This window comes from Rissa tridactyla, chromosome 25 (assembly GCF_028500815.1).
Source record: "Rissa tridactyla isolate bRisTri1 chromosome 25, bRisTri1.patW.cur.20221130, whole genome shotgun sequence".
Taxonomy (NCBI): domain Eukaryota; kingdom Metazoa; phylum Chordata; class Aves; order Charadriiformes; family Laridae; genus Rissa; species Rissa tridactyla.
The window spans coordinates 897,758-921,628 of record NC_071490.1 but is presented as its reverse complement, the minus strand read 5'-3'; the positions used below and the strand labels follow the sequence as shown (position 1 = coordinate 921,628).

The window sequence follows — 23,871 nt, the reverse complement described above, 5'->3', positions numbered from 1 at the left end:
GCCCTTCCTCTGGGCAGACGGCTCGTCCTCTCCTGGCTCCGCTCTTTGGCTTGCAGACCTGCAGGTTGGCCTCTTTCTTGGAAAAGAAACCGCCTGTCGCTGCGCAGCTGTTTCTGAGAAGATGACGGTGCCCAGATGGTCGAGCTTTGGGAGATACAAATTTAATGTCTTCTTCTGGCCACCCTTGGGGTGGTCCTGGCAAGTCCTACAAGGGCTGGAGGGACCGCGCTGTCCTGGGAGAGTTGAAGGGAAGCGTTCGAAGCTGTGGTTTGGCTCACCTCTAGACACTTAACATCTCCTTTCCACCCTGGTGGGACTTCTACGGCCCTCGGTGACCAGTGAGATGAGGCACCTCATCCCTGGCTTCATCTTTTTCCTCCTCGACCAGAGCTCAACAGCAAGACCCAGTGGAGGGGCTTTGGTGGGCGAGTGAGTCGCCCCATGCTGCTCTTCTCTCGGGTGGAGATGTGCCGGTGCTTGTGGTGGGATGGGTGCCAGAAGCTGCCGTGTCTCCTGCACGTCCATGTTAAGGTCCTGCTGCTCCAGCTTGGGCATAATGCTGGCCCCGTGCCGGGTCAGCGCCTCTGATTAAACCTCAGTAGAGTCCTTCATCCAGATGTTTATACGAAGTCTGTGAAATCGTGGCAGGCTCTCGCTGACCATAAACATCCCGGGGAGCGGAGCCAACATCTCGAGATGTGTCATGCTTCCTACGGCTCCGTCTTCCAGAAGCGCGCGGGGCTTCCTGAGCTCTGCTGACTCGGGCAGCTTGAACCCGAGCCCATGTGCACGAGCCAACAGGCGCTGGCTTAGTTTAATTTAGGGTTTTTTTTTTTTTGCTCCAGCGTAAGCAGTTTGCTGAAACCCAGCTGTCCCCGGGGGACCCCTGCCCTCTCGGTGTGAAAACTTGGGTGCCGTCTTGAGAATCGACAGTGGCGGTGGACGGGTGATTCTTTATTTCTGAGCTGGACACGAGGATCTCTTGGGTGATTCTTTGTTTCTGAGCCAAAACACGAGGATGTCTCGGAGGATGATGAGCTTGGGGAACGGTGTTTCAGCAGGAGGGTTGTTGCTCTTATCAGTGATGAGCACTGGGAGAGAAGTGTTTGGCTTGAGCGTAAGTGGCCGGTTGGCACCAAACTGGTGCCAAATCTCCAAATTTTGCATCACAGGAGCGACAAATGCGGCTGACGAGCACACAGTGAAGATGTTGCATCCCACAGAACATCTGCTTGGCACCCGGGGATGGCCCACGGAACAACCCGGGGCTCACTGGATAACACAGAGGTCCCATCTGGAGAGGTTCGAGCGGGTTTTTGTAGGGATGCAACATGCACCGATCTGTCGGGACCGGCAAGAACAACCTCCGGAGCCGCCGGAGGGAGCGTGCCCAGGCACAGCCGAGCTGAGACACGTGTGCCCGCTCCGCGTTTCGAGGGGAAGAGCTGAGCTTGGGCACGACAGCGATGGCAGGGAAATCCTGCGCGGCGAGAGGCGAGCGAAGGAGGACGAGGGCTGGTGGCGTTGGAAAAACCCCCTGTGGAAAATGGGTGCTGGTGGGCTCGGAGCCGTTTGGTGTTTTTCTGTGTCCGTGATGCATCGTTTGGCCTCGTCGCCCAAGTGGGATGCTGGAAAGGGACCTGGGGGGTCTTACATGCCTTTTTCCGAGCGGACGGGTTGCCGGGACGAGCTGGAGCTCGCTGGGGAGCTGAGTCAGCACATCCAGCGCCCTCCCCTCGCAGCCGTGACCGTTCCCCACCTCCGTCTGCTGCAGAGACCACTTCCTGAGCAGGCGTTGCCTTTCTAACTGCTCGAGGGAGAACCGGTTGCGATAGCGAGGACAGGATAACCCCAAACTGCCACCCGTGATGGAGGCGAGAGGGACCCGCTCGTCCCCGAGCGCGTGGTAGGACGCGGGGCCACGCGCCCACGGTCTCGCATGGGGTTTTGGGGTCTGCAGTGGCCGGGCAGGGTGAAAACTAAATCCTAATTTGCATCTAGAAACCAAAGAGAAGACCTGGTGGATGGAATCGACTGGGCGAGAGGAGGGTGGAAACCCATGGGCTTGATTTTAGGGGAGGGAGGAGCCGGACAGGGAGACCGGTGCTTGTCCCAAAGCCCATCCCTTGGGAAGGATGGGAGCTTGCTGGTTGCTTCAAGGTTTCTTTGAACCTGCAGCCATCCCCGTGTGTTGCTGGTGGGTGGAGAACGCAGGGCGGCTTTGGCCCAGAGCTGACGTGGTCTCCGTGGTCGTCCCCTATGGGAAACATCTGCGTGTTTGTCCTTGCTCCACGGGTGTCGGTTGTCTTAAAATTTTCTAGTAATGCTGATACTGGAGCATTGCTATTTTTAGTAGTGCTTGGAGGTCCGTCTCTCCTGCTCTGGAGTTCCTGGTGGTGTGGTTTCTCTTTCCAAGAGCTCTTTGGGCTTTGTGGGACCAGGACGTTGTACCTGTCCTCCACGTTGTCCTGGTCTCTCCCCATAGCCTTGGATTTCCCATGGGGCAGCAAGGAGAGCTGGTCCGTGACCCATCCACCATCCCGACCTGCCCCTCCAGACGCTGAGTCACTTTATGGCCCCCCAGCCCCTTCCCGCGCTGCCATTTGCAGACGATGCTCCTGTGCTCATGGGGCTTCCCATGGAAATCGCTTTGGGAATGGAAATGGGATTTGATTCTTTTGTTTTACTCCCCAAATCAGGCACTTGCTGAAGTGAAAGGCAGGAGGTTTTGGCTCCTCCTGCACCAAAATCGCTTTACCTTCTGCCTGAACAAGGCTTTGGGAGGTCTCTGAGCGCCCGCCAAAGGCTGCGGCTCCTTGACATTCGGTTGTTGGGGGATGGTTTGGTTGTTTGTGCCCAGATGAATCCTGGGAACAGGCAGAGAGCAGTGAGCGCAAAGCCTTTATGAAGCTGGGGAAAGAATATTTGGGCTGTTTCTTATTTAGCCTCAACATCTTTTTGGGTAGAAAAGGGGATTTGGGTTGGCGAGCTGATGCCAAAGCAAGAGCAGGTTGTCTAGCTTGGAAGACCTCCAAGAACGGAGGTGCCATGGTGTCTCTGTGTGGCCGTTCTCCATCTCCACATACAAAACAAACCCAAGGAGGAGACCGAAGGATGGGAATCGTGCTGATTCCCAGCCTCTCAAATGCCTTTTGGATGTCTTGTACCCGACCTCTTTCGGTGGAGAGATCCCGCATGAGTCACCGCGTTGAGATAAGCGTCAAGTCGTGGAGGAGGAGAGCTCTGACCTGCTTCTCTGGCAGCCGGCTTTGTCCCTCCCTGGAGATATCTGCAGTCCTTGTTTTTGAGCCCAATCCCGTCTTTTCTGGTACTTCTCCACTGAAATGGCTCAAAAAAAAAAGAGCCAAGCCAGCACCGGGGATGACTGGGATGCGTGGTCCAACGGGATGGATGGGACCACTCACTGCACTGGTTGCTGTGGTTTTTGAGCTGGTCTAAATTCATGCTGCCTATACCCTGCCTGCACAGTCCTGCCTCCTCTTTTGGGTCATCTCCAGCACTGCTGATCGGGTCAGGGAGCCAGAGGGACCATTTACAGGTGTCTCCGCTCATACTGGGATTACTACAGTGAGTCGATGGTTGAATAATTTGATGGAAGGTGGCACCGGCGCAATTAAAAATGTGGCATCCTTTGGCTGGGGAGCACCGAGCTGCACCCGTTCAGGATGTTCTTGCCCCTGCGTTGGGTTTTTCACCTCGTTACGGGGCTGGACATCGTTCTTTCATCAGCAGAGTCTGCTTCACTCCCTCGCAGTGACAATATGGAGTCCTCCAGGCTCAGTTGGTGCCCCCAGCTGAGCAAAGTCCCAACCCAGGCAGCTCCTCCCAGGCCAGAGAGGGGGTTAAAACACGATCAGCTCCCAATGGTGGGTTATTCATCCCCCTGCGACGAGCTGATCCCCTTGTGTGCAAGCCTGCAGCGTTCCTCTCCTGGGACCAGAGCAGATGCGTTGGGGACATAAGTGTTTATCTGCCCCGTTCTTTGTGGACTGCTGTCGCTTGGGCCCTTTGCCACGTCTTTTCATAGAATCGTGGAACGGTTTGTGTGGGAAGGGACCTTAAAAACCCCCCAGTGCCACCCCCTGCCCTGGGCAGGGACACCTCCCACCAGCCCAGGTTGCTCCAAGCCCCGGCCAACCTGGCCTTGAACCCCTCCAGGAATGGGGCAACCACAGCTTCTCTGGGCAACCTGGGCCAGGGGCTCACCCCCCTCACAGCCAAGAATTTCTTCCCCAGATCTCATCTCAATCTCCCTCTTCCAGTGTAAAACCCTTCCCCCTCGTCCCATATCTCCCCTCCCTGCTCCAGAGTCCCTCCCCAGCTTTCCCGGAGCCCCGTTAGGGACTGGAAGTGGCTCCGAGGTCTCCCCGGAGCCTTCTCTTCTCCAGGCTGAACCCCCCCAGCTCTCTCAGCCTGTCCCCACAGCAGAGGGGCTCCAGCCCTCCCAGCATCTCCAGGGCCTCCTCCGGCCCCGCTCCCACAGCTCCGTGTCCTTCTGCTGTTGGTGCCCCAGCGCTGGAGGCAGCGCTGCAGGGGGGTCTCCCCCGAGCGGAGCAGAGGGGCAGAATCCCCTCCCTCCTGTGCACTTTCCTGCCCGTGCAAAGTCCAGCAGCAGAAATAGCAGCACCTGGATGCTGGTTGCGCAACCCTGGGCATTTCCAGCCCTTAAATACACAAACTTCCAGCACCCTGTGCCTGCAGAGGGGTGAAGGGACCCGTATCGTTCCCGGGAAGCCCAAGCAGAAGTGAACACGGAGCTGTTGGTGTCGCGTGAACGCAACGGCGCCGTCCCCAGCTCCGTCAGCAGCCGGCTAAGCCCGAGTCAGATGAGACACGATGTGCTGCCAGCACGCCGTGCTTTGAAGAGCTCCTGTCCTCAAGGTCACCTGCCCGCAGGCTTAGGAGCGTCCTTAAATCCTGCCCTGAACCTGCCAACGCCGCGTAAAGGAGAAAGAAATGTGTCCCGTTTCCAACTGCAAATGGCCGAGAGCTTTCATCGGCGCAGGACCCAGAGCTACGTGCGGGAAAACTTGACCCCAAATGTGCCCATTTTCAGGAGGGAAACATGAAATTCTCTGGCCAAGCCCTCCCGCAGCAAAGCCTGTCCTGACGCCAGCTCGTCTGTATTCAGGAGCACAAGCAAAATCTCCAGCTTGGTCCTGGCAAGCCGCAGCAAAGGGTCGGAGAACGCGATCGTCTCGTCTGGCTCCGGGGAGAACGTTCGGATGCTGGCGTGAGACCGTGGGTGGAATGATTTCTGCTGGAGAGGGGCTATTGCAAGCACGGAGCGATGCCGGGCTCCTGGGGCGGAGGAGTAGTGTCTACCCCATGGATTTGGGGCAGGAATACGCTTGAAGAGCTTGAATCTGGCACGGATGGCCACCCAAATAGCTCCATGCTGAGCCCAACACGTGCAGAGCACCCACGTTCCTCATCCAGGTGCTTTCAGTGGACGGGGGGATGCTGGGGTGCCAGGGGGTCGACTTCTCTAGTGCAAGGGAAAAGCTCTGCTGTGGAGCATCTCGTGGTGTTCAGGCAAAGCCTTTGCCTTCACGTGGGAGCTGTTGGCTCTGTTTAGGGTGGGTTGGAGAAGAAAGAGCTGCTGGTCGCACCCTCTTTTGTAGGATCTCCGTGTTTTGTTTCTTCTGTCATCTGCTCTCAGCCCGGAGCCGCATGCTGGTGTCCGGAGGTATCAGGATTGCCGAGCAAAAGTTACCGATGGTGCCTTTGCCCACCAAACACCACTGTTTGCACTGCAAACACAAGCCTGGCTCTGGTTGGACCTGCCGTGGCTCTGCCAGCATGGATGCAGTCTTGGAGAGGTCGTTTTGCATGACTGCTTTGGGCTGGAAGAGCCAAGCTTGGGGCCATGGGATGGATTTGGAGATGGGCTGGGATATGGGAAACGAAGCTCCTGCTTCCCTGCATTTCCAGTGAGCTTTCGGGGAGCTAAATATCTCCTACGGTGCTGGGGGCTGAAAGACCCTCCCCTCCATTTCTTGGCCATCGTGTAGGCCCAGGTGGCTGGACAAGAGGACAATGGCCTCAAGTTGCGTCAGGGGAGTTTTAGGTTGCATATTAGGAAAAATTTCTGCACTGAAAGAGTTATCAAGCATTGGAAGAGGCTGCCCAGGGAAGTGGTGGAATCGTCATCCCTGGAGGTATTTAAAAGACGGGTCAACGTGGAGCTGAGGGACATGGGTTAGTGGTGGCTTTTGTCAGTGTTAGGTTGATCGTTGGACTCGATGATCTGAAAGGTCCCTCCCAACCCTGACAATTCTGTTTTATGACTGAACGTTTCCAGTGTGAGATTCCTCATCGCGCTGGTAACAAACCCAACTCTGCGCCATCCGACACAGCAGAAATCCCCATGGCCGGGTTGGGTGGTAGCCGGCTGGTGAACACCCAGCCGCTCGGCTCCGGCACCACCACGGCATGGGGACGGGGTGTTTTCCCACCAGTATCGAGCGCGAATCCCGCTGTGCGGGTCCATCTGCTGGGGTTTTTTTGGCACTAGCAGTTGCTGTCATGTTTTTGGACCACGAAAGGTGACGTGTCGAGTCCAATTTATATTTTTTTTTTTTTTCCCCGGTTATTTACAATATGCAGAAGCTGCATCAGCGATTCTTCTGGTACCTTTTGCTCTCAAATTAAACACCTGAGATGAAAGCGTGAGCCTGAAGTAGGAGCGAGTTTTTAATTCCAGAGCTAAATCATGCCTTGCGACATCTTGCGTTACTCGGAAGATGACGCAATAACTCACCCCTTGCCTAATACCCTTGCTCAAATGGCAAGGTCCCTCAGCCTGGCTGTAGAGGAGATAAAATATCTCTTCTTGCCTCTCTTTTCAGTTTGTTTAGACAGGCTAGAAAAAAAAACCCTAAGCCTGGGTGAGCCTGTTTAGGCTCAGTGAAGGCTTTTTGAAGGTGATCAGCTGGTTTTGAGGGCTTTTTGGAAGCCTTCAGATTGCTTGGAAAAGCGGTCTTGCAAATTCCTGGCCGATTTGCTCAATTTTTGATTTCTGACGAGTTCAGTTTTGGTTTAATCCGAGTCTTCGCCCTCTGGAGGAGCCTGGTTTTTTTCCTCTCTTGGCTGGAGACCAGTTCACCCCATCCTCGGACCGATGGCCTTTCGCAGTGCCGGTCCTTCTATAGTGGGAACCCAGTTGATCTGGGAGGCGCTGGAGAGCTTGAGTTGGAGCTGAGTCTCCCTCCTCATCCTTTATCGCTGAGATAAGAGATGCGGAAAGCACGTGGAGGTCAGGTGGGTGTCCTGCTTCTCGTCTTGGAGGATTGTATGGAAGGGAAACCTTCTGTTGGTATTCAGCGGGTGGAGCTTTACACAGTTTGAAGTTTGGGAAATAATAGTATTTTAGAGTTTTCTTTAAGTCTCCACTGCTTTATGCCCTTTTAAACTGTCACTAGACCTCTTTTGGGAGCTGGGTAGAAAACTTCCAGGAGAATGGAGTTTCTTGAGTGAACTCTTCAGAAGGGAGATCCTCTCCCTGTTTCAATTTGGCCTAGGATCTTGATGGAAACTGCCATCCAAAAGACCTCTTTGCTTTAGACTCTTGAACTTCTTTGGGCTTTTAATCCTAAAATTACAGAATAATTGGGGTGGGAAGGACTCTCTGGAGGTCTTCATCCCATCCCTGTGCTCAAAGCACAGCCAGCTTCCAAGTTAGGTTGCTCAAGCCCCATCAAGTTGAGTTTTGAGCGTCTCCAAGAATGGAGATCCCCCCCCACACACACCTCTGGCCTGTCCTAGAGCTGTCCCGCTCTCGCAGGGAAGAGTTTCCCATGTTGTGACTTCCTCGTCCTCTCATTGCACGTGTCCAGGAGGAGTTTGGCTTCGTCTTTTCTACATCCTCCACTTAGTGGCTGTAGTCAGCACCTTCATGCTCTCACCCTGACGCAGAACGAGCCCAACTGCCTCAGCTTGTCTTTATCCATCACGTCCTCCAGTCTACGATGATCGGGGACCTTCGTTGGGCTCGTTTTGTTGGATGTTGGATCTGTCAACGTCTCTGTGACCTCCTGACGCAGCAGGACAACCTTACTAATTATCACAGCTGCCATTCGGTGTGTTGTTAGTCTTAAAATACGCGTTGAGTAGCTCTGGGACAAAACAAACCCAACGCTTTGTATAGGAAGCATCTGCCGTATGAAGAGCGGTGACGTGGAAAAGCACCTGGTGCATCCTGGTGGTTTTTGGGGTGGTGGGGAAGGTTTAGGTGAAATTTTTGCACCCTAATAGATGATTGAGTGTCTTGGGCATGCCGTTAACATCTGCTTATCGACTCTGACGGCCTCGATGAGCCGGGGCTCTTTCAGCTCTTCTGGAGATGTTGGTATCTCTCAATCTGTGACCTTTGAAACATGTCCTGTAATTAACCATCGCCGAATTTATCTAGAGGTGGGCGTGCCACATCTGGGAGAGCTCCTGGTCTCTGCATAACCTCTCCCGTGCCGGGCAACTCACAGGTTTTCCCTTCTCTCTGGCTTTTTGTGTGTTTTGGCCGCGGGTTTGTGCGACGGCTCGATTTTGAAAGCGTCTTGATGTCCTGGCCGGGCTGCTTTAACTCTTGGGATAGAGGAAAAACAGAGAGGAGAGACCCATGGCCTCAGTACGAGGGTGTTTGACCTCTCGAAGGGAAAGACCGTGAGCTCAAAAATGAATTCAGATTGGCCGTGCTCTCTCGGGAGACGCTGGAGCCACGCTCCTGTGGTTAGAGGAGTAGCTCTTGCTGGATTACCATAGAGGGTAAATTTGAGCCTCCTAAGTCCAAGACATTAAACTCCCTCATCTCTCGCTGTTTCCAAGAAACCAGGATTTGCAGGGAGTGCAGTTACGTGCTCATCAGGAGAAAGATAAATCACCGCGTGTTTTCCTCTAAAGGAGACAGTTTCTAAAAATAGGAGCCGTGCCGGAGCTCTGGAGAACAAAAGAGTCCCTGGAAGGCTCCTGCCACCGTCCTTTCTCGGCGGTCGGTGCTTTCTGCCCCTCTCCATCCAGGCGCTGGGGGTTTACGGATGTGTTTAAAATCTGCCGATTTGGGAGGGTTGGGGTATTTTTCTCCGTCCTTTTCCCTGACATTCCCGCCCCGGCTGCTTGGTGACTCAGGCTTTCCTGAATGAACGCTGACAGTCTCCCATGGCCTCGGCAGCTCGGCCCTGGATCCCGCCGGCCTTTTCCGAAATGATTTTTGAACCCAAAAGGACCTGATTTGGGAACCGGGGACGTTGCCACCTCTCCGGGACAGGCTCTGAGGGTGCCGATGCCGGCTAAACCCCGGCGATGTGTTGTGGTCCCAGCTCTGCGTCTAGATGAAAGATCTCAAACCGCACCATCTCTGGATGAGATCTACACACCGGAGATGCTCAGCCTCAAAAATCTCGCCTCTAAGGTGGCTCACCTAAAATGGAAGGTCTGGAAGCCAACCCTGGCTTTTCGTGTCCCTCCTCTGCTTTCGGGGCAGGTCCTGCCCTGCCTCCCCCATCTTCATAACCAGCGTGGTGGCCTGAACACCACCTTCCTCCTGGTTTTAGGGCACGTAACCGGTAATTTATAGGATAAACACAAACTGTGAGCGGCTGCGTCCATCCCAGAGGGGATGGAGGTCAGTTTGGGCTGTCGAGGCTCTCCCAGGCTGAGGCCACGGATCGTTGCAGTGAAACCCATCTCCTTGGCCGTGTGTTTCCAAAGCGCTCCCCGTTGCCTTCCCGGGACGGGCAGCTTGATCCCGCTCTCTCTCATCTTTGCGTTCAGCATCAAAGGCTCTCGGGGTTGTTGGTCGGTGTCGGGGCAGGGAGGAGGCTGAGCTGCTCCTGGCACATCCCTTTTCTCCATGAGCCCCACGCGTGCTTGGTGCTGGCTCTGCACCCTCCATCAAGCTGTGGCCACCTCCTTCCCATGGCCTCCAGCTGATTTCCACCACACCGGTGAGCCCCAGGCAACTCTTGGGCGTCTGGACATCCCAAGATGATGATGATGATGATGATGGGAGGAGGGATGCAGGACAACTCCTTGTCCCAGCAGCAAGCTTCCTTGCCTGGGGCCGGGCTGCTGGGCTGCCGTGACCCAAGATGATGATGATGGGAGGAGGGATGCAGGACAATTCCTTGTCCCAGCAGCAAGCTTTGCTTGCCTGGGGCTGGTTCGCAGCAGGAAACAATGTGGGATTCACCCAGCGACGCCTTGGCTTCCCCAAGCTCCCAGCCTTGCCTGTAATAACAAGTGAGTCCCTGCTTTCCATACGGCCGGGACAGGCAACGCGTGGCCGGAGCAGGATGGAGGGAATCCGGCATGAGGAGTAAGACCCCCGTGTCCTTCCCTGAGCACAGCGCCACTGACGGAGCATCTGGGACGGGTAGGTTTGATCCAGACATCTTCATCGGACGCAGCCGAAGGTTTTCCTCCTCCTGAGGAAGGATGCGTCTGGGTCCGATATATCTCAGCGGACCCTGTAGATCTTCAGGAGGCATTTGCCTGTCTGTCGTCGCTGCCTGAAATCCTGCCTTGCGCCTTCTTGCGAGCGGGCTCGGAGGTGCTTTAGCCCAGGAGCCATCCCCGGGGGTTCGGCCAACACCGGAGCGAAGCAAAGCTCCTCCAAGCCCCAAACGATGCTCAGAGCAAACCCTGCGTGCTGGTCCCAGCGCAGGGCTGCACGTCGTCGCTGGGGAGGCTCGTGAGCCCCCGTCCGTGGCGTCGGGGGAACTGGTGGTCTTCACATGGTGGATCAAGCCAACCCTTGTCCAGCTGCTCGGCCGCGGCGGCTCCGTGCCGGATACCTTGGTGGTGGGAGCGCGGCCAGCAGCGTGTGCATCTTCCCGTTAAACTGCTTAGCGGCAGGAACGATTATACATCAAATAGTTGCACACGGGATTAAACCCTCTTAAGTGTGGCTTGGAAATCCTCCCGTAATCCGGACCCGGCTGTAGGAGGGAAGGACGGGCAGCGGGAGCAGAGGGGGTTTTATCTGCTGGGAAAGCTTTTTTTTAACACGCACCAAAAAAAAAAAAAAAAAATTAAAAATCACTTCATTGCAAATTGCGTTGGAAGAAGCCTCGCTTGGGCACTGACCTTGGAGCTTTCCTCTCTGTTGCAGATGAGCCTGATCCTGCCCTCTCCGGTGCCGTGCCGGCTCACAGGACTGAACTCGGGTAAGTTCCCAAGGGACGTGGCAGAGCAGGGAGCACCCAGGAGCCCATCTCCCCTTGCCAACGGCGCTCCGGTTACACAAAGCCCCAAAATATCTCCCTGCCTGTCCCCGAAGAGGGTTGTCCCACCACCGAGGACGTCAGCAGGTCCCTCTAGAGCCGGCCAGCACGGTCCCCTCGCTGCAGAGCAGTGCTGGCTGCTCTAATTCGTCTCCTTTGTCCCGCTTCCCGACAAACCACCCGGCTTCTGCCTACCCCCGAGTCACCCCTCGGAGCCATCCCAGTTCCCCTCGGCACTGCTGGGAGGTGGATGCTCGATTTGGTTGTGTTGGGTGTCCCGAAGCTGCCAAGGGGTGTCCCAAATAGCTCTGAGCACCCTGGAAAAGGCAGATTTAGGGGTGCCAGGCCAAGGCTCGCGCAGGGCAAGGGTCCTTGTCCCTCCTCGTGGCACCGGGGGACCCGGGCCTGGCTCAGCATCGCTCTCTGTCTTAGCCTGTTTAGCGACGCCAACCAATGCCCGGCACGTTTTAATGGGCTTATTTTAGTATCTGCTGGTGACTGATCCTTCCTGGGCCAGCGGTTTCCTTAGCGAGTTATTTTTAATAACGTTTGCAGGGTTTTACAGTGCATATGGGAATCGCATTTCCCTGATATCACGCCACGGACAATGGCGAGCCCGTCCTCCAGTCCGCGGTAATTTCTCTCCTGTTAAAAACAGGGAAAAGTTTGGAGCTGGGAGGGCGAGCGTGGTGAGGTGGGAGGGTCGGTTCGCCCCTGAACATGGCTTTTTTCAGGAACAAGCTGGAAATAAATAGGTTTAAAAAGAAGGAGAGAGAGGGGCAGCGCGAGAACCGTGTGGAACTGGCAGCCCTGCTGTCTCCAACAAAGGCGCTTTGTTCTCCTGGCAGCACAACTTGACCCGTGAGATAGTGTTTTCCTGGCCTTGGAGCAGCTCCTTGCTTGAGGTCTCGAGTCACCGGGCTTCTCCGGGTGTCGGGCTCTGTGCTCCGGCAGGTTTCTTCCCTAGGGATGGTTTAGCAGGGAGCAGGAGCCGGGATACGGCGGTTTGCATCCCGCTCTTGGCTATGCATTCGTGACACGGGTGCTGGGTAGAGGGAGAAGCCGGGCGTGAAGCTGGGTGTGGAGGACAAAAGCTGGGTCCCATCCTTAGGGCAGGGATGGGGACATGGATGCCCCCATGAAGCTGCCGTCAGGGTTCCTTGATCTCTTGGACCCCAGTTCAGAAGCCTAAATGTGGGGATCTGGTGCCCTTCAAGGCTCTCTGCTTCCCCACCAAGACTCCCACCACCCCAGCAGAAGGGCTTGAGGCTCTGTAGATCCTGTCTCCTAACTGTTGGTCCTGTGCCAGATGTCTCCAGTCCCTCGAGGCATCTTGGAGAACATCAAGTGCCTCTGTTGCACCCTCGTGGCCCTCACCACGTCCTTCCTTCCTTTCAGGAAAAAGCCTCCAAAGCCCAATGTAGGACTTTCCAAACCACCAGGCTGGGACTGCCCATGGGTGTGCTCGGCCCCTCTCTAACACCCAACACATCTTGGGTGCCGTGGTGGTACCCGCAGCACTCGTCTGGGTGGCCTGGGGCTACCCAGCCCCACTGTAGAGCTCACCCCATGGAGGCTTTTATGTTTTCCAGCTGCTTGATGGGGTTCTCTGACTTTAGGGCTCTTCCTGAAGGTTTGGAAGAGGATGGGGAGGAACCACCTTGATCCACCATGGTTTGGGGTCTCTGCACAGAGAAGAAAGGCTCCCCACTCCTGCTGTGGAGAGGGATCACCCAGGGACTTCCATTTAATCATGGAGACAAACCATCCTTTGGTCCCAGAGAAAGTGTCCAAGCATCCCGAGGAGTTCGGAGGAGGGGAAAGGGAAGGAGAAGCAAAGAGTGGGGTGGAGCAAGGGGAAGATGACTTCTGGCCCAAGGCAGGAATGGGTGACGTGGTGATGGGAACCCAACGCTCCTGGTGTACCTGACATGAACATGGAAGAGCCATCACAGGGAGCAGGTGGAGCCATCGCTGAAACGAGCTTAGAGCAAGCTTAGGAGAAGATGCAGAAATGCTTCTAGCTGCCCATGGCCAAGGGAGGGTTTGGAGGGATGGCCTCGTTTTTGCCCCAAGTCTTTAATATTTGGGGCAATACGGGAGTCGCCGTGGAGCCCCCAGCCTGTGTTATGCCGTACTAGGTTCTAGGCCAACCCTTTTGTAAATGGAAATGTCGGTACAATCCCGTTAACCAGTTACTAACTCTCAAAAACTTATTTGCAGCTCCACGAATGAAGAACATTTGGAGTTCAAGAAGGCTTTGTACAGAACGGATGCCAGGAGCTCCCTAGACCTGCGAAACATGACCGTGTCCGGCAGCGTGACCTGGGACACCTCCGCGCTGGAGACGAGAGCGGGCGATGGGAGAGAAGAAAGCACTTTAGAGAGACTCTCTGGCTTGAAGGACTCAAAGGACGCGCGGTGCGTAAAGGAGTCGGCCTTCGCCGTGGAGCCCCAGGTTGTAAATACTGTGCAGGTGGATCCTGAGCAACTGGAGAGCGACTCCGAGGACCTGGATGGTGGCAAAGTGGCAGCAGAGACGCCCAGCCCTTGCGCTGGGGCATCGGTTGGCAGCGGGGAAGAGAAATATCTCAAAAATGAACCAAAGCAACTTGAAGGCCTCAGCAAAGAGCACTTAGATAAAAGCAAGAGGGGAATCCAGAGGGTCGACTGGATTTCTAGACCCAGCAAAAGCCCGAGTCCTCACTACAAAGACATAAGCAAGCCGACAGATGTAGCAACCAACTTGCCCTTTCGGGGACAGGCCGTGCGTGAAGTGCCTCCTCCGCTGACTCCGACGGTGTTCAGAAAAACGCTAAACCCTGTCCTCGGCAAGTCCAAATCCCTGGAGAGCTCCTCGTCCCACAGGAAGGGGCTGATGGTCGACTCAGACTTGGGCGAGATCAACCCACTCAACGCGGCTGAGTGGACAATCCAGAAGCCGGGCCTTCAGCTCGGTGCGGATCTTGCCGTCGGCAAACAGTCCTGGACGGTAAATGCCGAAGACTCGGTGGAGCGGATCCCGTTGATGTCTCTGGAACCCGCTCCCTGCAGCTCCTATGACATCGAGATGCGGCCCTACGTGTGCAGCGTCTTGTTGGAGGAGCAGGGGAAGGAGGAGCTGGGTCCAGAGGAGGACCCTACGGTGTACACCTGCATCGAGTGCAGCATTTACTTCAAGAAGAAGGAACATTTGATGGATCACATGCTTCAGCATAATCGTGGACCAGGGAGGGACCAAGACAGAGATGCTTTGGGAGGACAGTGTCAGTTCTGCTGCAACGAGTGCGGATGGGCCTTTGGAGACCCCACGTCTTTGGAGCAGCACAAAAGGCTCCACCAAGAGTCTAGGGAAAAAATTATCGAAGAGATTCAGAAGTTGAACGAGTTTCCAGACGAAGGCCGGGAAGCCCGGCTGCAGTGCCCCAAGTGTGTCTTTGGCACCAACTCCTCCAAGATCTTTGTCCAGCACGCCAAGATGCACGTCAAGGAGAGGAAGGACCAAGGGGCAAAGAACATGAATCTCTTTGGAAGCGCGGGCAGCGGAGAAATACGGGATAGCCCCGTGCACGGCATCTACAAACACTTCAAACCAAATGAACACATGTCCCTGCAGATGCAGGTACCACCTCACGGCAGTGGCAAAGGGCTCAGCACCTGTATGCTCTGCAGCTTCCCGGCCCCCAACGAGAACATCCTCAAGGAGCACATGAAATACGCCCATTCCCACCTCTCCTGGGACGCGGAGGTGTATGAGGATGATCCCAATCAACCAGGAACTAGCAGAGATGCCTACAGCCCGGCCAGGCCAGGCCGGTTTGCAGAGACGGATTATTTCAGCAAAGCAGACCGGCTTTTCCCTCCACCTCCCCAAGAAAGCACATCGCATTACGAAGCGGTCCACGGTTTTGCCCTAAGTCACCCAAGGCTCGATAAAAGCAACGGGGCTAGTAAAAAGGACTACCAGACATCAGGGTTTCATGCCAGGAAAGCAGCTCCGTATGCTACCCCCCATAAAAACCTGGGGCTCTCCAGTTTTCCCTCGGCGAAAGCTTATTCCCAGTTTGCTCTGCGGCAGCTGAAAAAAAAAGCGGCGGCTCAGCACCTTGAAGGAGAAGGCGACGGTCTCAGGAGCCACCCGATGGGGCTGGAGGAGCTCAGGCACAAGTGGATGTTGGGCAGCGACGCTGGGAGCATGGAAGAGGAGATCTCTGCGAGCACTGAGATAGATCTGAGCGAGAACAGAGGCATCAAACCCGTCACCATCCCTCAAGCTGCCTTAGACCTCAAGAGGACGTTCAGAGACACCTTGAAAGCCACCGACTCTTCGATAGCTTCGGAGGAGCAGCAGCAGCAGTTGCGGATGATGGTCCCCATCGTCCTCCTGGAGGAGGTGAACCTGCACCCCAAGGCGACGAAACGGCCCCGGGGGAAGCCGTTCAAGAAGAAAACAACTCTCCCTTCCCAGGAATTCATGATGGAGGAGCCCCTTCCCTTGGATATGCTCCTGTTGGACGCTCCTCTGGAGGGTCCTCTGGAGCTTGATGACCTCTTGGACTCCGACTCGCCCATGCTGAAGAACGAGGAGAGGAAATGTCCCTACTGCCCAGACAGGTTTCACAACGGGATCGGGCTGGCGAACCACGTGCGGGGCCACCTCAACAGGGTGGGGGTGAGCTACAACGTCCGTCACTTCATCTCAGCGGAAGAAGTGAAAGCTATTGAGCAAAAATTTTCCTTCCAAAAGAAGAAGAAAAAAGGTAGTATGTATTCAATTCACCATGCTTTCTATTTTCTTGGGTTTAATCGGTGGGGTTTTCTCCTCCCACCGAGAACTGGGTACGTATGGTGCTGTGGTCAACCTCAACCGTGGTGGCCACGGCACAACCGGTGCCGTGCGGTTGTCTCAGGTGCAATAGCCCCCCCTTCCCTTCCTCGGAGCCCCGATCCAGGGGTTTTAGCGGCGGCGCTGACTCTCTGCCCTTCTTTCCGCAGTTGCAAACTTCGACCCCAGTACTTTCAGCCTGATGCGATGCGAGTTCTGCGGGGCCGGTTTCGACACGCGAGCGGGTCTCTCCAGCCACGCCAGAGCCCACCTGAGAGACTTTGGTATTACCAACTGGGAACTCACCATCTCGCCCATTAACATCCTCAAGGAGCTGTTGGCCAACTCATCGGAGCATCCGATGCTGCAAGCGGCAATGGGAGCGGAGCCCTCGTCCCCGAGCCGAGAGAGGGAAGCTCACGGCTTCGTGTCACGCAAGAGCATGACCCCCATGTCTGAGTGCAGCATTCCACGCTCTCCTCTGTCCCCGTTTCCCCCGTCCTGGGGAGATGAGTCCCTACAGTCCTACAGAGACAGTAAGTGTCCCCGAAAACCCCGTGCGAGCCAGAAACCCTTTTGGTAACCCCAAACCATCGCGTCCTGCTGAACAGAGCCTTTGCTGGCGGGTGGGTATTTACAGGGAAGGGTTTAATCGGCGTAAACTGGCGTTGGTTTATCCATCTCCGTCGTTGATGCTCTGTGTCCCATGAAATCTGGTGCTGGTTTGGGGCAGGTGGATGGAGATGCTGGTAGATGGAAGAGCCTCGGCAGTGCGGTCTCACGAGGGGTGGATGGAGGGATCGCATCCCACCGGGGAGCCGCGCTTTGTTACGTTCAGCCTTTCTCATTTGAAAAGCGTCGCGTTTAGGAACGAGGTTTCCATCGAGGAAACCTCTAAAGCTTCACAAATCACGGAGCAGAGTGTGGCTGGAGGACAGGAGAAGAGCGTGGTCCGTGCTGACAGTGCTTGGCCAGGCAGAAGGCAGGATGCGACCTCTGGTCTCCGGGGATCTGTGTTCATCTCTCAGTGGTGTGTTTTCCGTAGGTGTTGTGTTACCATGGCGGGGGGCGTTAAGGGGTCCTTCCCAAACAGCTTTGGGTCTGAGCTGGTCCCCCTCCATCAGTGAAGTGCCAAATTATTCACACGGGATCATCAGTTCCAGAGCAGAGCCCGTCCCAAAGAGCTTCCAGGTTTCCCCCGCAAGGCTCCAAAAAACTTGACGTTGCACCAAAAACTTGGCAACGAACCATTCTTCCTCTTCCAAAGACTAAAAACTTGCTCGTGCGTCAGGAAAAACAACCACCTACTGACACCTGGGGCTTCTGGCGGCATCTTGAAGTCCTTGAAGCAGCTTCTCGTTAAGTTCTGCTCAGCCTAATCCTATGCGAGATACATCCCTGCAGCGAGAAGCTGGCTTTAATTGAAATTTCAAAGAGCCTGTAATCCTGGCTCTCCGCGCTGTTCCCCGTGCCCGGCTGCTTTTTGGAACGAGTCTTGAGCGTAACGAACACAAATTAAAAGACCAACAAACCCAGACTCTTTTTCCTTGGCATGGCAAACCTTGGATGATGAACCCGGGCTGGTGGTTGATGCCAAGGAGAGGCGTTTTGGAGAGCTGGATGCTGACTGTGACGATCGCTCAGCAATTTTTAGGTCTCCCGGTGCCCAAAATTCACAGGCACGAGCCGTTGTAGGTAGCGCTGCTGTTTTTAAAAAGGAGGGCTCGGGTATTTTTGTGGTTGAGAAGGGTGGAAAGTGTCTCGGTGAAGAAAGAGTGAGGCCACCCTTTGGTAACAACTGCTCATCGGAGCAGAGGTTACCGCAGTTCTTAACAAGGCAGATCTAATATCAAATGTCCCCAACGTGAAGTTTTAGGATTAAAAAAAAAAAAAAAAAAAGGGTCACGTCTTGAAATACGATCTCGCTTATCGGTTCGGGCAACGTCACTCAAGTGGGTTTTTTTTTTTGGCGTGTGATGTTGGCGCAGGGCTGGGAACCTCTCCTGCTCCTCGCTGCGCCCGTCTCCGGTTGCCTTGAAACGCCGGTGGGTGTTTGGTGGGAGAAATGGGGCCGGGAATTGGCCTTCTAGCGGGAAAAAAATAGTTGAATTCAAGCTTAATTCTGGTCTGCTTCGGCACTGTATTTAAACCCGGATAAGGTTGAGGATGGACACGTGGGATGAGCGGAGGGCAAGAGCAAAAGCTTAAGCCGTGCTCCTGGATTTAAACTCTGTATTTCCTTACCAGTCTTTGGGGAAAAATGCCCAGAAAATGGGTAAATGTGGAAAGCTTAAAAATCCCCGGCCCAGCAACCTGTTGTGTAACCGAAGCGCGGCCAGCGGATCACGTGGAGATAGCGCTCGCTGGATGGCTTTTGTGTTTAAATCCAAGCCTCAAGTCTCTTAGTTACGCTCCGAACCTCGCAGAGAGCGACTCGCCGTGAGTCGGAAACTCTCCTTGTTTTCCTTCCAGCCTGAAACGGCGCTTTCGGGGCGCCCCGGCTTTGTGCCGGGAAGTCTCTGTCGCAACCGATTTAAGAACGAAGCGGCTAAGAACGAAGCGGCGCCCGTCGCCGTATTTATTTAACTCTTGCTCCGGGTACGGCTGCGGGGAAGCAGCTGAGCAAACAGTGCAGCGGGGTTGGAGATGGGGGATGCCGAATCCGTAGCCGGGAGGGTTTTTTTTTTTTTAGATGTTTATTTTTTAAGCCCACTTGTCCCCGTGTCTCTTCAAATCACGCGTGAGACGGGCAGGAGCTCGAGGGAGCCACCAGCGTCTTGTGACAGCCTCGGCCAGGAGCAATGAGCTGCCTTAAGGGCACTTGCTTAGCGTTAACGTCTTCTGCGTGTGTTTTATGCTAATTCCGTAATTTGTCGAGGGTTTTAAGCAACATGAATGAGATACGGGGCCGTAGGTGAGTTCTAACGGCAGGAGGATCTCGGGGAAAAGCCGGTGGTGGCACCGCAGCAGACCCGGTGGCATCTCCACCGGTGGCACCTCCGAGCGGGGACGCCGGGGGAGCAGCGCTGCTGCTTGCGCCCCGGGACGATGTCGCAGCTCAGCATCTGCCGGCGGCTCCCCGCCAGCCGCTTCCCGCTTCCTTCCTCTCCGCTTCCAGAGGCGCGAACTGCCAGAAGGGCTCTGCCGGCGTCGCAAGAGATGCCTCTCGAGCTGGCACGAGCTAAGAATATCGGTAGAGCCTTAACCGAAACCCTCCATGGCGGGGGGCAGGCAGCTGAGCGCTCGGGCAGGGAGAAATCCTCTTTTGGGGGAGAATTTTATGAAGGGTTTTCTGCGCCGGCTGCGGTTCGTGGTTTCTAACGAGGCTGCAGCAGGAAACGAAGGCGGAGGATTTTGGCTCCGGGTGCCGGGAGATCGACTCGATGAGTCCGGCCGCGCTCTCCGTTCTTGGGGTTTTGTAATCAAATCACCGCAAGACCTTGAGGGTCTTGGTCCTCGCGGGGTGAAGTTTCCCTTCCCGGAGCTGCTCGCAGGTGGGACACGGAGAAGAAAAGAAGAGCGGAGTCGGGAAAAGGGCTCTGAGTTTAACACGCACCCAGCGGGAGAGCTGGGTTGGCTCTTGCCGGTCTCGTACCCTCGGCTGCTTGTTTAAAAACAAAACCAGAAAAAAAAAAAAACAAAACCCAACCACCAACCTCTTTAAGCAAAACTAAAAGTCAAAGGGAGGAAGTAGGTGTTTGGGTCTGCGGCGAGAACTCGAACTTGGCTGCGCCGGTTGTTTAGATGGGAGCGTGTGTGGCAAAAACAGGATGTTTTTGAGATACTGCGGGGATCTCGGAGGTTACCTGTTGCCTCCTGCTGCTTCCAGGCAAGTCCACGGTACCTAAACCAACCTGGACGTGGCTGCTCCGGGCTCGGATGGAGACGCCACTACCGCCCGCGCTGCCATCGCCAGCCCTCACCCTTAGAAAGCCGATGAGGTCTTTGGTATTTTTAATATCTAAATCCATGACCATTTTACCCCCAATAAGCAGAGACAAGAGTTGATGTTCTTCTGTACACCCAGATCTTTCAATCTCCCCTGTTTGGTCCCAATTTCAGACCCCGGATCGTTCGCGAGTCCCTCCTCGCTATGTCTGAACCCTCCCTGAAATGCCACGCTCGACGTCGGACGCGTCGGAGGAGAGCAGGAGGGGTCTGTCTGCTCCTGCCCATCCCAGGACGGGCTGTGACGTACGGAGGGGTTGCAACATTCACTCTGCTTTGGCTTTGAACAGCTTAAAAGTCTGAACCCCCCCCCCTTTTTTTTTTTTTTCTTCTTTTCCTGGAGACCGCTGGCTCCTGAGCCGTACCCAGTGGAGTTGGTGGCTTCTCCGAGGAGGTCCCTGTGCTCAGCGGTGGCTTTCCCTGCGTGTTGTGACGGGCGAAGGTGTGTCCTGCTGCTGCAGCCGCCTCCTTAAGGCCCAGCTTGGCTCGTTATCGAGGCTGTTTATCTCTCTCCTGGCTCCGAACCTATTGGCAGCCGCCTCCGAGAACACGTGGCGCTTCTTGGCAGGCGTTGGGAAGTGTTAGGCAACTGCGTCCTCTCCAAAACGGCTCGCCGTTCTCCTTCCTCATAGCCTGCCTCACCTTGCTCTGTCCCCCAAACTGCTTTCGCAGGCTTGGAACCATCATCCTCCCTTCTTCTCCCCGTTTTTTCCCCAGATTTAACACCCCACGTTCTCCCTTACTGCCTCAAACCGCATGGTTTTCTGCTAGACCTGGATTTCTCCTCTTGACCTGGTCCCATGCAGCGATAGTGATGTTTCACCATGGGTAGGACAATGTGCGTTTGCTGGTTGACCTTCCACCCCACGCAGAGCCCTACCTTCTGGGGTGCGTCCTGGGTTTTTAAGAGGAGGGGAAGAGGGTCGGTTGAATGGCATGAGCTTAGGGAATGATTCTCCACGTCCTCCACCTGGTGCTTGCTCATGTTGAGCCTCCAGATGAGGACTCAGAAGTGGGGCTTGCCCTTTCCATGCCCAAGATCCTGCCTTGGCTGAAGAGTGTCTTCCCCCTCTCTAGAGCATAGTTTTCAGAAACATTCTCAGGATCTCCTGGGTTGGAAGGGACCCGTGACAATCATCAAGCCCAACTCCTGACTCCAAACAGGGCAACCTAAAAGTTAAACTCTGGATCTAAGAGCATTCTCCAAACTCTTCTTGAACACCACGAGGCTTGGGGGGCTATCATGACCTCATCCCTGGGGAGCTCCTTCCAGTTCTGGACCACCGTCTCCGTGAACAACTCTTTCCTAATGGCCAATCTGAACTTCCCCGGATGCAGCTTTAAGCCGTTCCCTCGCATACCAGACACCCAAGAGAAGAGATCAGCACCTCCATTTCTTCTCCCCATCACGAGGAAGTTGTAGACAGCAATGAGGTGACCCCTTGGTCTCCTCTTCTCCAGGCTGACCAACCTCTGATACCCTTAGCTGCTCCTCACAAGTCATGCCCTCTACTCCTTCGCCATCTCTCTTGCTGCTCCTTTGGACACGTTCTAATATTTTTATGTCTTTCTTAGATTGTGGAGCCACAAACTTGGGCGTCTTTGGACTGTGCCAGGATATGGGCGGCCCTTTTGGCCGTGAGGGCACATGGTTGATTCCTGTTGAGCTCCCCATCATGTAAAGCCCCCAGATTCCTCTCTGCAAGTCTTTGCTCCAGGACACGTGGTGAACAGAGAGCTCCTTCCAGTGGACAATGAGTGAAAAAGGGATGGGGTCCAGCATCAGGGTCTCCAAAATTGATTTTAGGGGTGTCCAGGGGGAGCCCTGGTGTGGTCTGCTCAGAGATACAAGTGGGCAGAGACCCCATCGCTGCTTGGATTCCTGCCCCCACCTCCTTTTATCCAGGGTGTGCGAGCCAGCGCAGCCAGGAGGAGCCTGGGACTTCGTGGTGCCTGGGATGGGGCCAACCACAGCCTGAGCCTCAGCAACAGGCTGAGGAGAGGCCGGAGGAGACCGTAGGGGGAAGGCTCTTCCACCAGCACAACTAGGGCTGCAAGAGAACGTTTATTGTAGATTTTATGGTTTCTTTGAGCCTCGTTTCTTCCTTGACACTTTGACTTGAGAGCAAAGACCTCGGCGCAGCTCGGCAGCGGCTCCGATTTCCATCCTGACCTTTGCTTCCTCTTGTTAATTGTGGTCGCCCTCCTCGAAGGAATCGAGATGCTTTGTGGACGTGGCCTTTCGTCCTCCTTTCCGTCGAGGAGCATGCCCGCATATCCCACAGTGGCTCCATGAATCGCAGATGGACGAAGGGTTAGAAAAACCTCCTGGAGGTCCCTACTTGACCCCAGATGCCAGCAAGGCCAACTTCAAAGCCAGGTCAGGTTGCTCAGGGCCGTGTCCTGTTGAGTTTGGAGAGGGTTGGAGGTACCCCCACCTCCCTCCCAGGTTAACGGTTCTCGGGTCACGCTCTCCTTTTGTGCCGGCCTTTCTGATTTTCCTCCCCGCGTGCTCGTTCCGTGCTCACCCGCAGCCTGACCTACTTTCCACCGTCTTTGATTCCTTTCAGGAGTTCCAGGTTATTGAAAAACTCAGGTTGGCCTCCTCCTTCCCTTCCCTCCTTCCCCTGCACGAGGAGAACGCGGGCCGTTGCCCTCGATATTGTCTCTTCTCCTGCTCTCTGATGATTTCTGATGGTAGGCAGCGCCGCAGGGAGGCCGGACGTCGGTTTTTAGCCTGGATTTGAGCTCTTGTTTTCACCGCAGCCCGTCTGTGGCCAGAGGAGACGGTGAGAAATCTCTCGGCCAGGTCTTCCAGCACAGGAATTGCGGAGTGAGGATCCCTGGGGGCGGCACTCGAAGGCAGGTGGTTGCAATAACCCATTTTAGTCTTGGCAAGCACAGGTAGAAATTGTCCCTTTCCCGATGTTTTTGGGAGACCCTGGTTTGTAACTGCTGGAGAAGGGGATGTTGCAGGGGGCGATCCCTGGGTTGGGATGAGCCGGGGATACCCACGGGTCCTGCAACCACCTCGGGTTCAAAACCAGCCTTGCCGCCGCCACCGCAGCCCAGCGGGACAGTGGCAGAGAAAGGAACGGCATCTCTTTCTTGTATTTCTCCTCTCCCCGTTAAATTTCAGCGAGCTCCAGCTCCTGCCACGGCGATTCCTCGTGACCTCCTAGTCCCAATGTCGCTTTTTTTCCCGGCTCCTTTAAGCCAAGGAGAGGTTTTATGCCTTGACGCCCCGGTAAAGAAAGATGAGAGGAACTTTAGGCGCAGTTCATGAGCAGCCTGCCCTCCTCGGCAGCGCCAGCGAGGGGAAGCACCGTGTTTAAAATGATACGATAGCTCAAAAGCACGACCGAAAGCTGGCAAAACCCCGCCTTGGCAAGGAGTCGGCTCGCACGGAGCTCTGGAGGCCGTAGGCTGGCCAGCAAAGACAGACGCTTCCATCCTCGCCCCAGACCGAGCCCGTGACAAGCCAGCAATCAGGCAATCCTGCCTGTCCCGGCGTTTCCCATACCCCTTGTTGCCTTTGCTGGATCTTCTTCCGGAAGATTTGGCCCAAATTTGGGGAATTGCTTTCTCAGACCACAGCTGAGCTCTGCAGCTCGGAAGCGGCACCGGCGGCTCCGTGGATCATCCCTTGAAGGAGGGTTTAAAGCAGGAGGTTTATCCCCCCCGAGCCTTTTTCCAGGTGCGATGGGGTTGTCGACCGCTACGGGGGGCTTTTCTCTCCCCTCTTCTCAGCGGGGTTTGTTGAAAATCAGCGTGAGGGTGTTTGAGGACTCGCGAGTCTCTGTGCTACCCCGCAGATGTGAACACGTGTCCCCTCAGCACCCGAAAGCTGCCAGGATG

The 23,871-nt window shown here is 55.4% G+C and overlaps 1 protein-coding gene across 5 annotated transcripts in view; it reads left to right on the top strand.

Moving 5' to 3' along the window:
* The window catches only part of WIZ (WIZ zinc finger), a 60,288-nt gene that overhangs the window by 24,221 nt on the left and 12,196 nt on the right, over positions 1-23,871 (top strand). For 2 of the 5 annotated variants that reach the window (XM_054183381.1, XM_054183379.1), the window contains exons 3-5: positions 11,129-11,183; positions 13,464-16,003; positions 16,236-16,601. In XM_054183381.1, coding sequence (XP_054039356.1) covers positions 11,129-11,183; positions 13,464-16,003; positions 16,236-16,601 — 2,961 coding nt within the window. Of the gene's footprint in view, positions 1-1,843; positions 1,907-4,770; positions 5,461-11,128; positions 11,184-13,463; positions 16,004-16,235; positions 16,602-23,871 lie in introns of those variants that run through there. The other 3 variants (XM_054183383.1, XM_054183382.1, XM_054183380.1) reach the window with 3 other exon arrangements.